This window comes from Lathyrus oleraceus, chromosome 3 (assembly GCF_024323335.1).
Source record: "Lathyrus oleraceus cultivar Zhongwan6 chromosome 3, CAAS_Psat_ZW6_1.0, whole genome shotgun sequence".
Taxonomy (NCBI): domain Eukaryota; kingdom Viridiplantae; phylum Streptophyta; class Magnoliopsida; order Fabales; family Fabaceae; genus Lathyrus; species Lathyrus oleraceus.
Genome location: NC_066581.1, coordinates 350,595,946 through 350,611,979, shown reverse-complemented (window position 1 = coordinate 350,611,979; position 16,034 = coordinate 350,595,946). Strand labels below are relative to the sequence as shown.

At 30.9% G+C, this 16,034-nt stretch overlaps 1 protein-coding gene across 1 annotated transcript; it reads right to left on the bottom strand.

Annotated features, from left to right (window-relative positions):
* Window positions 1–12,706: 12,706 nt before the first annotated feature.
* LOC127127621 (uncharacterized) lies at window positions 12,707–15,102 on the bottom strand. The gene is made up of 7 exons (XM_051056869.1): window positions 14,867–15,102; window positions 14,721–14,786; window positions 14,406–14,503; window positions 14,185–14,310; window positions 13,718–14,056; window positions 13,221–13,286; window positions 12,707–13,101 (listed from the first exon to the last, which is right to left on the bottom strand). Exons 1-7 carry the CDS (start codon window positions 14,925–14,927, stop codon window positions 12,949–12,951), a joined length of 909 nt encoding a protein of 302 aa, XP_050912826.1. The 5' UTR covers window positions 14,928–15,102; the 3' UTR covers window positions 12,707–12,948.
* Between the last annotated feature and the right edge of the window lie 932 nt (window positions 15,103–16,034).

Sequence of the window (16,034 nt, the reverse complement as noted above, 5' to 3'; positions counted from 1 at the left end):
CATTTCTCATCACATCACTTCTTTATCTCTTGTGATAATTTTTCATCATACCATGTCCATCTCCACTCATTCAGAACCTAAAAATCATGTTGAGGCATTACAATAAGGATGCTAGATTCATGCCATGAATGTTGAACTCACTACTTTAACGAGCAATAGAACTTGCACTTTGGTTGATTTACCATAATATGTTTGAGTCATTGGGAACAAGTGGCTCTATAAGATAAAACATAAATTAGACAAATCTATTGAATGATTTGAGGCAATACTAGTATCCAAGAGTTATAGCCAGATTGAAGGTTTGAACTATTTTGACACATTCTCCTGTTATTGCCAAGCTCGCTACTATTCATAATGTTCTTGCTTTGGCTTCTATTCAAAATTGTAACTTGCATCAAATTAATCTAAATAATTCATTTCTCCATGTAAAACATCAAGAATATGCTTGCATGTTTGTTCCTGAGGGAGTGACCACTACCAAGTCAACTATGCAAATTACAAAAGTTATTTTATGGTCTTAAACAAACCAATAGAAAATTGTATGATACATTTACATACTTTCTTATACAATAAGGATACACTAAAGCAACATTTGATGATTCCTTATTTACCAAGTCCAATCCAAAATCATTTACTACGTAATTGGTATATGTTGAAGACATCATCCTTGCAGGAAATTCAATGGCTAAGATTGATAACATAAAACATGTCATTTATTTGTATTTCTAGATAAAAGATATACGCCCCTTGAAATATTTGGTATAGAAGTTTCCCAATCCACTCGAGGAATTTCTCCTTGTCAACATAAATATTGTATGAACCTTGTCAATAATAGTAGCTTACTTGGATTCAATCCTACTAGCACCTTATCTAATCCTTCTATTAAACTAAATCAAGATAAAAATGATACATATGTTGATATTCTTATATACAAAAATTTGATTAGAAAATTAGTGTATCTCATCACTACTAGACCTAACATAACATACATTGATTAATAACTAAGCCAATTCACGAACAAACCTACCCAAATTCGTTATGAAACAACATATCATGTTATACTTGTCGCTACCCGAAAAATGACTACAACACAGAGTCGCCACCGGATTTTATTTATTCCAACATAGGAAAGAAAAAATATCGATAAAACCCTCTAAAGAATAGAAAATTGGTCTCACAACCAAATTAGGATTCAGAAGCCGGTTATGCAAGGGGATAGTATTAACACCCCTCACATCCATCGAACTCGACGGGAACCATCTAAGTTGTCTACAACAATAGGTGTCGTTAGCTAAAGATTTACTTTCTTAAAGGGAAAATAGTTGGTTTTTTATTATTTTGCTCGCCAAGGATTGGGACCCTTTTGCCTATGTATCATCATCATTAAATGAAGAATTAGAGCTCCGTAGTTTAGAGTAGAAAATGATTGTTTGTTGGTTGATTTTACCACAAAAAAGGGTTTTTGGGGTGATGCCCTAAGGCGCAAAAATGAGTTTGATGAGTTGATGTTATTTTTAGGTTTTTGAAAAGAGATTTTTTTTATTAGAATTGCACTAAAGACTATGGATAGAGGTGAATATTTCAGATAACCAAGCCAAGCGTCTTGTGTTCAAAATACTCAGAGTAAGGGTATGAAAGCTCCATTTTTACTCATTCTCCACCACTTAAGACTCGTGGCGCGCAACTTTATTTGTATATTTATTATGTTTTGAATTTAATTGAGAAAAATGTTGCTTGACGTTGGATCAAGGGTTTATTGTTTATTGCTTTGAAATGGTGAGGTCGACCTAATTCCTAAGAGATCAAAAGGATAACAAAGGAGTGAAGATTACAACCAAGAGTGGGAGGGGTATAAATTGTTGACTTATTTTTTATGTTATTTAAATAGTTAATTTGTCTAAGTAGTGACAAGAAAATAAAAACAACTAAATACAAATTACGATAAAATGGATAGTGGATAACTTGTGAAACAAGGAATATGATAAAAATGAGATAAAACAAATAAAAATAGCAACACACAACTAATAAAACGAAATAAATAGGATAAAAATAATCAAAAGAGAGAAAAATAAAGGGTTTTTTTGTTTTAATTAAAAACATGATTATTATAAATAAGAGAAAATATTAATTCATAAAAAAAACAAAATCAATTAATAAAACATACAAGAATAAAATAAACGGGTGCATGCATGGGGGTGCATGCATGGGGTACAAGGATTAACAAAACAACATGGGCCTAAAGTAAACAAGCCCAACTCCTAAATAAATTTCCTAACCCTAATTAAAGAAAAAGAAACAAAAATAAAAAGAAAAAAAGAAGAAGAAGTAAAGTAGATGAGGGCGGCGCTGACTCACTCATTCTTGTTGGATCAAAAAAAAATTCAAATCTAACAAGCCACCAATATCCTCTAGACACTTGGCATTGGTTTAATTAAAAAGAAAAAATAAAACAAAAATATATGACATAAAATGAAGATCAAAGAGAGAAAAGGTAAAAATGTGAAGTGTTCTCCTCTTAATGTTTTGAAACTCAAAAGAAAAAATAAGCAGCCAATTAACATAGGGCGCCTAGCATTTCAATTTTTAAAAAATAAAAATAAAAAGAGAATAATAAATAAGAGAGAAAACAAAATAAGAGTAAAACATAATAAGAGAACATTAGTGAAGAGATACTTCCTTCCTCTTCACTCTCTCTATCTCAGCTTACTGTTATGCTCTCTTCCACTTTGAATTTGTCATCTCCTCCACCTTACGCCACCGTCGGACTCAGAGTTTTCTTAGCTATTGTGTGGTGGCCCAGTTACAACATGCAGCAATATTTGAAATGAGTCAGAAAAAAACACCTACTAAGGGGTGTTTGATCTTGTCATCCAATAGTTTGAAAATAATGATATCATATCATGCTTTTAGAGGATACTGAGAGATTTCACATGAAGAGAAAATGTGGAGCCATCATTCCCCTTTTTTACCATGTATTATTTTAGTGGTTGTGGTTTGAAGTAGAAAAAAAATGATGGAAGGGGCTTTTATTCATTGAAGGAGAGCATAAGTTTAATGAGAATAATGGAATATGTGTGTGTGTTTGTTTTATGAAATGGTGGTGAGCTACCTTTGCCGGCAACAATTTCGAAGGAGGGTTGATCAGAAATGAAGATGAACTTTACAGTTGGACATGGTAGTTCGAAGAAAGTGAAGGGTTTATTGTTGAAGGTTGTTGTTATAAGTGGAAGTAAATGGAGGAAGTGGTGAAGAGGTTTTTGTGGAAAGAAGAAGGTGGTAGGAATAAAATGGAGGTTATGTGGTTATTGTTTGTTGAAGCTCAAAGTGATAACAGTTTCGAAAGCGGTTTTGTGGTGATGTTTGTAAATAGTGAAAACATGATGATGAAGGTGAGGATCACTTTTCATACATGGTTATTTTCTACTCAAAGCGGTTTTGGGAGTGTTGTGTTTATGGAGATGGTGAGGTTAAACATGAAGGTGTATGTGGTTTAATGGTTGAAAAGAAGATAAAGGTTTGTCTTAGGGGTGGTTTAGATTAGCGAACAAAAAAAGAAGATATGGTTGCGGTAAGTTATACTAGTGAGAGGTTTATTGTGAATATAGTGTGTGTATATGAGGTGAAGAGTTGGTGCGATGTTGAATATGCAGTGAAGAGTGTGTCTTTTATGTGTTGGTTTTGAAGATGAGGAATAGGGAAGTTTTTGAGAAAGGAATGGGGGTGGTTGTGTGTGTTGCTACAAATGAGAGAGAGATCTGATTGGTGCATGTGGTGTGGTTGTGTATCTTTTTAATTGGTCATGTTAATATTTATATGGTGATAATAGGGTTTCAATTTTTTTAAATGCCAACAATACCCTCTTGTTTTATTTATGTGATGAAATGATTTAAAATAAATTAAAACAAACAAAATCAAATGTTTAAAAAAATAATCAGAAAAAAATTAAAGTGACACCATAAAAATTCTATTTAAATATATCAAATATTTTGACTAAAAAATAAAAATAAAAGGCTCAAAATGAATAAAAGTCGGGCGCAAAAATATTTGAAAAATTAAATTGAATGCACCATAATAATCATTGCAAAATAAACTTCTCAAAAACATACAAGTTTTGATCAAATTTTAAAATAAAAAATTATGGTTAAAAAAACTCATACTGGTCAAAATGCGACCAAAAAAATAGTCGAAAAAATACAACGACCAAAAAAATTGACATTTGCAAGATCGATTTTGAAATTTTTCGTCCGCTTATTTCATGTACATTTGAGAATCATTTCAACCAGTTTATTTGTAAATCCGAAAATTTGTTATGACTAACCTTTTATGCATTATGCATGATGAAATGCATGTTATGCTATGTACATGATGCATATGTCATGATGAGTGTATCGATTTGACGATTCAGGGTCAAAATTGGGGTATGACAGTATGAAAGATATTATGTTAGTTTTAAATTATTAATTAAAGAAGTCACTCCTCAATGTGCCAATTGCATAAATGTGTTAGGTATGAATCCTGATTTATTGATTGAGTTACAACAATAAGTATCATGAAAATTTAATGAACCAACAATGTACAAAAAATTAGAAAATAAACCAAATATACCACTGTAAAATATCCAAAAATAATGTATTAAATTTGATGAACCAACAATGTACAGAAAATTAGAAAGTAAATCAAATATACCACTGTAAAATGTCCAAATAATGTATTAATTCCTAAGAATATAATTAAGGTCATTATGAAAATTAATGGCAACCTCACCATATTCTATTGTCATGGTTCTACAACCCCTAAAGTAAGAGAATATAATTATGGAAGAAGAATTAGTGCAACGAACGGGATTGGTAGAGGCGGGATGAAAGAGGTGGTTTGGGGAGAAATTTGGGTTTACGGAAGCATCATGCCATGTATAATATCACATTCATCTGGCATATTCCCATATCACGGAACCTTGTAGAACGAACATGAAATATCAAAGTCCAATTTTTATTGGCATCTTATAAAGGTCTAACCTCCAAACACCAATTTTCATTGGTACTTCAGAACCTAGTTTTGCTTGATCCTTTCAAAATAAGAAAACCAAGTCATGCTTACCCTGAAAGTCCAATATCCATGGGTACACATTGAATGCTCTGACCATTCATATATCATGCATAGAAGCAATATTCAATATCATTCATAGCTCAAAATGTGTTTCATGCATATCTGCATTTCCCAAAGACATGTTGTATTCAACAATTTACCCATTGGTCAAAAGTCCAACTCCGTTGGAACCTACAAATATGTTTGTCCTTTAAGGTTTAAGTTCTTATTTTTTATCCGATGTGATTTCCATTTTTTTGTTCTGATGTGATTTCTAAACCTTATTCCCTTTTTATCCGATGTAATTTTTAATTGTGTCTTTTTGTTCTTATGTGATTTCCAGAACTTATTTTCTTTTTTTCTAATGTAATTTTTGGATGTGTCTTTTCATTTTGATGTAATTTCCAGGACTTTTTTCTTTTATCCAATGTGATTTTTGGATATGTCTTTTGTTCTAATGTGATTTCTAGAACTTATTTCCCTTTTATCCAATGTAATTTCCTGATGTGTCTTTTGTTCTGATGTGATTTCCAGAACTCATTTCCTTTTTATACTATGTGATTTTCGGATGTGTTTTTCTTTCCGATCGGATTTCTATAACTTATTTCATTTTTATTATATGTCATTTTTGAATGTGTCTATCATTCTGATGTGATTTCCAGAGCTTGTTTCCTTTTTAATTAATGTGATTTATGGATGTGTATTTTGTTCTAATGTGATTTTCATAACTTTCTTCCCTTTTATCTGATGTGATTTTTGGATGTGTCTTTTATTCTTATGTGATTTCCAGAGCTTGTTTCCGTTTTATCCAATGTGATTTCTGAATGTGTCTTTTGTTCTGATGTGATTTCCATAACTTATTTCCCCTTTATCCTATGTGATTTTTGGATATGTGTTTCGTTCTGAGGTGATTTACATAACTCGTTTTCTTTTTATCCGACGTGATTTCCGAAGGTGTCTTAGTATTCTGATTTAATTTTCAGAACTTGTTTCTGTTTTATCCAATGTGATTTTTGAATGTGTCTTTTGTTTTGATGGGATTTCCAGAACTTGTTTCCTTTTTATCTGATACTATTTACGGATGTGTCTTTTAATTCTAATGGGATTTCCTAAACTTGTGTCTTTTTTTCGACGTGATTTTCGGATGTGTCTTATCGTTTTGATGTGATCTCCATAAATTTTGTTTCTTTTTTTCTTATGTGATTTTTGGACGTGTCTTTTCGTTCTAATGTGATTTCTAGAACTTGTTTCCTTTTTATCTGATGTGATTTTCGGATATATGTTTCGTTCATGACGTGACTTCCATAACTTGTTCCTTTTTTATCCTATGTGATTTCCTAATGTGTCTTTTTTTCTAATGTGATTTTCATATCTTGTTTCCTTTTTATCCGATGTGATTTACGAATATGTCTTTTCGTTCTTATCTGATTTCTCGAACTTGTTTCCTTTTTATCTGATGTAATTTCCGGATGTGTAATTTGTTCTGACGTGATTTCCATAACTTGTTTCCTTTTTATCCGATGTGATTTACGGATGTCTTTTATTTTGATGTGATTTTTAGAACTTGTTTCATTTTTATCCGATGTAATTTCTAGATGTGTCTTTTTTTCTGATGTGATTTCCAGATCTTGTGTCGTGTTTATCTGATATGAATTTTGGATGTGTCTTTTGTTTTGACGTGATTTCCAGAACTTGTTTCCCTTTTATCTAATGTGATTTATGGATATGTATTTTATCCTGGTGTGAATTCCAAAACCACCTTGGTTTTCTATCCAATGCATTTCTGGATATTTATTGTCGTTCTAATAGATTTTCATAACATTCATTTATTTTTCTCCTCATTAATTCTTTTTCACCTTACCTCATTTAATCCCCAATGAGTTCACCTTGAATTGTCCGTCCCTAGAAATCCTCCATAAATTTCATCTTATTTTATCAAGGGACAAAATTTGGCTCCTTTTGTAAATAACTATCTTCCACCATGACAATATGAAGATTAGCGTCCTTCATATCCTTTGGTTAAAGATATTTAAATAGGGTAAGCTATCGTACCCTAAATTTTACTTGCATTTGCTAGTTTACTTTTTTTGGGTGTACGAAAAGCATTTGCATTTGTTTTCATTTTTAGACTCAATTCGAAATAAAAAATATATAAAAAATAGGTATTATTATTCATTATTTATCCATGTTTTATTAAATGGTCAAAAAAGTCAACAAAAGTCAAATGTTCACTTTTTGGAGTATTTTAATATTATTCTCGTATTTTTAAATAAGTATTTCCTTAATAAAAAAATACTTAAAAAATCGAAAAAAATATAAAAAAAAGATCAGAGTGTACATAATCTTTCCAAATTTGTCATCCTTGTTTCTAATTGGTCGCGATTTGTAATTCATGTTTCTAATTGGTCACAATTTGTCATTGTTGAAACAAGATTCTTTTATATCCTTAAAAGGTTTTGATGATAACAATGTATTTAAAGAACAACAAGGTTTGCTAACATTTTGTTCAAGTGTGCAGGATCACAAACATAGATCAAATCCTGATTGTTAGCATATGTCAAGAAGTAATGTTTGCCTAATTCTGATTGATCAGAATCTGAAATGGTTCATCAGCATCTAAAGGCATTAGATTTTAAAGGTTCAGACTCTGGTCTCAGAACTCAGCTTCTGATGACAGCTCAGAATATGAAAGGTTGAAGGATATTTGACTCGTACATTGTACCAAAGTAGTCTTGTCTTATCAAAGCCCCAAATTTCTAGGCAAAGTCAACTAGGGATTCATTTTGCAAGGCTCAAGAAACAGAGATGTGACATCTTCAATTTGTTCTACCTTTTGGTATATACCTAGTATTTTGAAAGGTACTGAGAGCATTGATATTATTCAATGGAGAAAGCTTCAGACCAGATGCTAGTCTCCAACGTGTCTCTTGGCATACTTCTTCACTAAGTTTTCTCGTTATATTCAAATCATCCAACAACTATTTTCCTGGTCCTATTAAAGGAAGTTCAAGGATATAAATAAGTGTGTGAAAATATTGGTCAAGTTGATCAATATGGGTTCGTTGACTATTCTTAAAAATTCTTAAAGTGCTAAAGATTCAAATATCGTGGAAGTCTTTGAATAAGTTGTCAACAGAACCACACAATACAAAAATAATCTAATACAAGCAAGAACATATATGTATATTTGTCATCTTGTATATGGGGTCTTAATATTTCTTATCTTTGTTTATCTTAGAAATCTTAAAGACATCAGAATATATGTTGTAACTATGCATCACTGGTAAGCGTATCAGATGCATTTGTATTTACTATCCTAAACTTTTGTTTAGAATATGTAAAAGTCTTAGACTTAGTGTTAGAGCAAGCAAAGTCTCTTGTTGAGTGCTTGAGCAAAGAAGTCTTGAACTGAAGGTTTAAGCAGGAAGTCTTAAGCAGCTTGCTTAAGCAAGGAAGTCTCTTTCTGGTAAGATTGAGCATTAAAGTCTCATGCTTGAGGGCAGAGCAGGAATTCTTGATCTGGTATGATTGAGGAAGAAGTCTCTTTCTATGGGATTGAGTAGGAAGTCCTGAACAAGTTGTTTAAGAAAGGAAGTCTCTTTCTTGAGGGCTTAAGTAGAAGTCTCTTTCTAGTTTGATTGAGAAAATTGTAATTTTATTGATTATAGTAAAAAGCTTGTGTGCTGCAAGGGAACTGGATTACTCTCGAGTTGAAAGGAACCATTATATATTATGTGTCTCTTTATTTACTTCTTCTTTTACATTCTGCTGTACAACAAACTCTGAAGTTAGACTCTGATATGATTTAGCCTCTTACTTGGATCAAAATATGAGCTTGACATCCTAGGTTCTAAAGCAGGTTTAAGAAAAAGAAGTAAACTTTTCCATACAAAATTACCCCCCCCCCCCCCCCCCCCCCCCCCCCTTCATGTGTATATTTTTCTCACCTTTAGTTGGTATCAGATTCTGGTTGTGCTTTTTCACTTAACAATGAAATAGAAAAGATCCGGTGAGAAAAACTTTTCAGTTAGAGCTTCAACTTTTAATGAAGTTTCCTTTATTAGTCAAAGAATGGAAACTACAGAAGATAAAGAAATATGAGCTGAAGAAAGTCATGCTAATGTTGTTCTGAGTGCTTAAACATAAGCATATGACCTTGAAGAAGCTTTTGAATAACAAAAAAAAAGGGAGAAAGTTGTTTCAAATTTCTATGGATCAAGAAACTTGTTTCTACTCTAAGTCATTTGTTTTGTGAGCATGAAAGGATTTTTAATCTTTAAGACTGACTCGTGGGACAAGCGTACTTGTTGAAGAAATCAAGAAATCTTCTTCTGCTTTAAGTTATTTGCTTTGTGAGTATGAAAGTATTCTTTAATCTTTAAGACTGACTTATGGGGAAAATGTGCTTGTTGCAGGAATCAATGTTTAATCTTGATTTGCTTGTTGAGGAAGAGAAAGGTTAAGAACTTTTGCAGCTTGACTCAAAGACGATATAAAAGTATCTTGTAAACAATTTCTCTTGTTTAAAAGGAAGATTTAGACAATGATACTAAATAAATCCATTCTTGCACTAATGGCTCACACACTCTCTGTTTCAGAATCCAAGTCAGGTTCTGGCTCAGAATCTGATGAGGAAGATGAGGTATATTCAAACCTATCTCGTTATGATCTTATTCATGATCTCATGAGCCGTTGACAAGATAAGGTAAGGCACATGAAGGTTGTTAAGAAACAACTTGATTTTCTTAAAGAAGAATTGAAATCTTCTAAAAAAATAGTTGACACATTGGAAAGAAATCTAGCTTCTTAAGCTAAAAAGAATTCCAAGGAACCTTTAAATGAGCAAGATATGACTCACCTATATTTCTTTACAATAGATCTTAAAAGAACTAAGCTTGCATCCATGATCTATGGAGTAAGCAAAAGCAAAGGAGGAGGTTTGGGCTTTCATAAAAATATTTCTTGCACTTTTCTTCATAAGTTCATAGAAATATTTCCGGAAAAATAATAACATAAGAACCATCTCTTAAAAAAGAGAAAATTTTGTATAACCTAATCCACCCCCTTTTAGTTTACGCACTATATACTTAAAATTGGCATCAGAGCGGGTTAAGGTGACTTGCTTCTAGATACAGGTAAAAATGTCTTCTGCTAATCTAGTTTTTAGAGATTGTGGAAGTAGCAACAAACCTCCATGTTTTGTTGGTGAAGCACAAGGAAAAGATATATGAGATGTTGTTGAAAATGGTTCATTCATTCCTACAACTGACATTAACAATGTGGAACAAGTAAAAGTAAAAGGCTTCTGGAATAATGATGATAAGAAGAAAATGCTATTTGACAAAAGGCTAAGAACATGCTTCAATCAGCCCTAGGTATGGATGAATTCTTTCGTATATCTCATTGTAACCAACAAAGGAGATTTAGGAAACTTTAGAAGTGACTCATGAAGGAATGGTAGAGATAAAAAGATCTAAGTTAAACACTTTATCCCTAGAGTATGAATTATTTAGAATGCAACCCTATGAATCTACTTTTGATTTGAAAAAGAGATTTAGTCATTTGACAAATCATTTGATGACTCTCGATAAAACCTTTACAAATGATGAATTAAATCTTAAATTTCTTCGATCTTTGACAAAAACTTCGGAAAAGAAAAGTCTTTCAAAAATGTCTTCTACATCATTGTTCGGTAAACTCCAAGAACACGAGATAGAACTTGAAAAACTAGAAAGGCGTGAAGATGAAAGAAAGAATTCAAAAAGGCATGTCTTAAAGACTAGATTAAAAAAATATGATAGCAATAAAGAGGATGAGTCAACTAATGATGAAGATGATGATCTTATCAAAAGGTTAAAAAAGTTCTTATGAAAAGAAAGGAAAAAGGAGATCATTTAGAAAGAAGCACTAATAAGGAAGGTTACATGCTTTGAATTTGGAAAAAGAGGACATATCAAGAGCGAATTCCCTAAACTTGAAAAGAAGAATAAATTCAAAAGTAAGAAGGACAAAAGGAAAAAAAGCATGGATGGATATAAAGACCCTTAAAATGTATTTTATTTCTCAAAACGGAAGAGTAAGGAGAAAAGGACTTTATTGAAACTTCATCTAAATACACAAACTATGCTTTTCAGATACTCTAATATACCTAGTCACACCCTAATAAATTCTTATGATGCAATTTTTTATCGGGTTTATAGAAAAATGTGCAAGGTTCTAGATTAATGTCATACTTTTCTTCAGAAGATGAAGAAGAATCTTTCGACCAATCCTTTACAAACAAATCTTCAATCAAAGCATTCATGTGACTATAGGCTCACTCTGAATTTGTAATTTTGATAATGTATGAATTTGTCGTTTATCTAAATACAACATAAACAAGTAGAGCATAAATGAAATGTATCAACGAATACAATTAAAGACGGAAGTGAGGGGAGATGAAGCACAAATCGAAGAAAAAAAAGACTTTGAAGTTCGATATTAAGGACATAATGCATAAATGGAGGCATAAGAAAAATGATAGAAATGAAAGATACAAGTTTTAACTGTGAAAATCAAAGTGAATGGTCAATGTTGCAAACATTTTAAAAAAAATAATTTGCAATTAAACGATTTATGGTACAATCAGTTGATCTAACGATCTTGATACAATTTGAAAAAGTATCACTTGTGTCATTACGTCTCCTAAATAGAGCGACAAGGGAATCTGTCATAATGTGAATCATAAGGGTATACAAACAATGATCTAGATGGGCCAAATGTATAAACTTAGTACAACATCTCACCCTAGAAAATTTCCCCACATTGAAGTTTTTTATGTCATTTAGATTTCATAAATTTTACATCCATTACTTGTTAAATAGAAAAGAGTCTAAAGAGCTTATGCAATAATATTAGCCTAAGAGGTTCAACTCAAATATCTCATGAATCATCCACCAAAGTCCACTTCAAAAGGAGAAAACATGTTCAAAGTTGTTAATAAAATACAAAGAAGATATGAAATTCCCACGTCATGAAAAGGATGGCACCATACCGAAAATACCCATAACATCATCCCAAGAAACTAAGATACCTATAAATAAGGAATTTAGAAACACCCATGTGCTTATATCCTTCAAGACATCATGAAACATATTCAAACCAACTCGACACTTAGTTATGAAACAAAACCTTAACATGGTTCATTCACACAACAAAATATTATAGATGAAAGGTTTTACCAAGACTTAGAGTTTGCATATGATCTTGTTAATTTTTTATACAACAAAAAAAGGTTTACTTAGAACCAATGCTTGGCTCTCTCATAATGTGAGGCTCAATGTTTTTTGGTTCCATGCCATTTATATGATATTGACATATGTATTATATACTATAAAATGACATCATATCAATCCAAAAAAAAAAACTACTATTCAAAAAAGCATTTGTTTTTAGTGAACAATGCCAATATAATTAGATTCCAATTTTTGTTTTCTTGTTTCGAGATGATTAATGAACTGTTTCTTATAATTGAGTTTTCATTTACTTTTACCCTTTGTTGGTTCTTTCCTCTTTTTGGAGCTATGTACAAAATTATTGGTCCCTTACATGAGCATAAGTACGAAAAAGCCTAAAAGGAAAATTTAGTAATCAACATTATTTTTTTATTATTATCATGTGATCATAACATAAACATAAAATTTATATTATTTTATTATAATAGCATTAAAACATTTACATCTACATCAACTACAATTACTACAATTCAACAAAGGGAATCACTTTTTTTTTTCTTTTTTTTTCTTCTGAATTTTTTGTTTTTGTTTTTGACATCAATGATTAAGTGGCTTAATTCCTTGTAATTAAATAGTTAATTAATTCTAATTAAGCAGTCACAGATGTCTCCACAGCAAGGTTGCTAGGATAAGCAACTTCTGATTTAAGTTCTGATTCCCATAATTCTGGCACTGCCTCCCTTAAGTTGTGGATGCTTTCTAAGGCATAATCTGCACCTTTAATTCTTTGTGATTTTCCAACCTATATGAAGATGATGTATAACAATCAATAATTAGAGTTGTTTGGTATATAATTATAACACAATATCAATAATTTGGCAATTAGTTCATACATAAAACAAAAATTAATAGTTAACTTACCAACACTGTGTCAAGTCCTACACGTTTTCCAGCTTGTATGTTTCTAGCACTATCCTCAAAGAATAACTAAAAATGACATAATAACAAAAAATTAGAAAATAGTTAATAGTAGGATTATGAAAAGTCCGGGCCGCAATCTAGGTTCTATCGTAAAATGTTTTATGTTGTATATTACAACGAAATTACATCAGTTACATTTGACTGTGATTCTTGTTTATAATATCAAATATTGTGATACAGTCGCAACTGTGATCACAATTTCACAATTTATGACGGGTTTTGAAATATTAAAAAGAAACAAGAAAAAATAGAAAATAATTAAGAGTAGGTTATAAAAAGTGTGCGGCCGCAATCTAGGTTGGAGGATGAAAAGTTTTATGTCATTGTCACGTTGTATATATTACAACGAGACTAAATCAGTTATATATAACTGTGATTCTTTATGATATCAATGCATTTGTGACTGTGACCACAATTTACGACGGAATTTTACTTACGGTTCTTTGTGGGTCCAGATTAGCAATCTTGAGAGCCAACTCAATGGCAAATTCTGAAGGTTTGCAAATAATTGGTGTCTTTGGCAAAGCTTGAGTTGGATTGGATTGTGCAAAATGGGCAATAATGTCAAATATTTGCAAGTTACTTGAACTAGTACTTGTTGTGTGAGTGGTTCTCTTTGAACCTATAAACTCAATGTCATCTTCATCATCATCAGATACAGTGTTTTTGTGGATAGGATTAAGTGTCTCAAAACATATAATTCCTTCAAAACAATCTTCTAATCCAAGCTTGCTTAGTGCCTTAACTGCATGAACTTTGTCTGCATTTGTGAAGATCTATAGGGAAAATAAAATTAAATAAAATAAATTAGGTTTCTAATAAAATTTCATTTATTTTCTATGGTTTGATTCAAATACTTAAATTTGAATATTTTTAAAAAATAAAAAATAAATAAAAAACTTACTAGTTTTCTATAAGGTAGACTCAACAAGAGGTTCCTTAAAACTGGGTCTGGTTTCAAATTCTCATATGGTAATCTTCCATGAACAAAACTATGATATTCATCATAGTCAAAGTCATATCCAATTGCCTATAAATTGTCCAAAAAAACAAAGATTATTAATTTGTTGTGAAATCATCACTTAATTATGAAAATACCATTTTTCACTTTAATCATATACATACCCTTAAACCAGCCATAGTTGTTCCATAGTTTTTGTAAAGATGGTTTGACATGTCATCAATTATGTTTCTGTCTATGCCAAGCTTCTCAACCATATAGTCTATAAATCAATAGTACATATAAAACAACATTAGTCAACACCAACAAAACATGTAGCAACAAAATATAACCGGTCCTCCGAAACACTCACACCTCTGAAAAATATGTGTCAGTGCCAAACAAGTACTCATATGACACTGACACTTATAATTACGTTCAATTTATTTATTTTTTAAAACATATTTGATGTGTCTGAGTCTCTGTTTCATAGTTATTACCTTTAATGTTTTGGCCACATGCTTTTGCAATACCACAGCTTAGTGGATACAAAGTATCATCTAAATCTGCAACACATAAACAAGTTAAAATCATAACTATATGAAGTTTCCAATTATGTAAATAATGCTTCTTTTTTTAGTTTTACCAAAAAGAAGACAATCATATTTTTGTCTTTGAGCTTGTCTGAATCGATTCTCATACTCCATTTCAAGAAGAAAACCTTATAAGAAACAACAAAGAGTATTTAAGAATGGTGTTGAAGAAAGATGAGAGGTGAAGGGGGAGAAAAAATGAGAGGCAAGAAAGAGTATTTATAGATGGAAGAATTATTGGTTTGTGGTAGAGATATTATGTTACAATATTTGCATTAAATTATTTTAAATAGTGACCAATGAAGTTCACATAATGATTATTTATTTGGCTAAGATAGTGACAGCACATTTATATTCGTCACAAGTTTTTTATTTTATTACTTTCTTTTCCTTTCACATTGGATTCAAAGGACCAAAGTCTAGTTCACACATTGCACATTGGAGTATTAATTGTAAAAGTGTAGTTGTTGGCAAATATATGTATTAAATGAAGAGAAAAAAATGTGTATATTAAATAAAATAAAATGAGCAACCACTATATAAGTTGGAAAATATAGTTAGAATGAGTATATTATATTACATTGAAATTATGAGTGTTTTATGAGTTTTCTAATAATAATTTTAATATCTTGGTGAGGTTTCTTTAGAAAAAAGGGTTGGGTTATTATAATGTTGAATGTATAAATATTAAATAAATCTCTCTAGTTTTTGAAATTTGGGATTTATGTTTTTTTATAGTTTGTGATTTATATATTTTAAGTATATATAGTTATAGTAATGAAATAATTCATTTCTTTTAAATAATAATAGCCAATAATATTTTAAATAAAAAAAAACTAAAATACTTAAAAGTCTTCCTCCGTAGTAATCAGTACAAATTCATACTATTTTCAGAAATGGTTTGAGCAAATTAAAAAAGAAAACAAAAAGTCTTGATAAACATTCCAAGAGTTAGATTATCCCCAGTGCACATTCTGATCTTAACAATAATTGTTACACATTGCATTATTGGAAGTGGCTGTAAGTGCCACGTGTAAAAACGTTCAACTTTTTAGTGTTTTTTACTTTTTAATGTTAATCATTTCAGACATGTAAGATGTTATATGTGGATAACCCCTTACAATTTGAAATCCAACATTGATTTTTTTTAATCAGCTTGAAAAATTTCAATAAAGAAAAAGATGATAAATAAAAAATAGGGGACCCTCTCAATAATTAATA

Coding starts and splice junctions, on each gene's coding strand:
- LOC127127621 (XM_051056869.1), bottom strand. CDS start 14,927: ATGGAGTATGAGAATCGATTCAGACAAGCTCAAAGACAAAAATATGAT. Junction 14,787..14,866: donor ATATGATTGTCTTCTTTTTG/GTAAAACTAAAA, acceptor TATGTGTTGCAG/ATTTAGATGATACTTTGTAT. Junction 14,057..14,184: donor GTCTACCTTATAGAAAACTA/GTAAGTTTTTTA, acceptor TTTTCCCTATAG/ATCTTCACAAATGCAGACAA.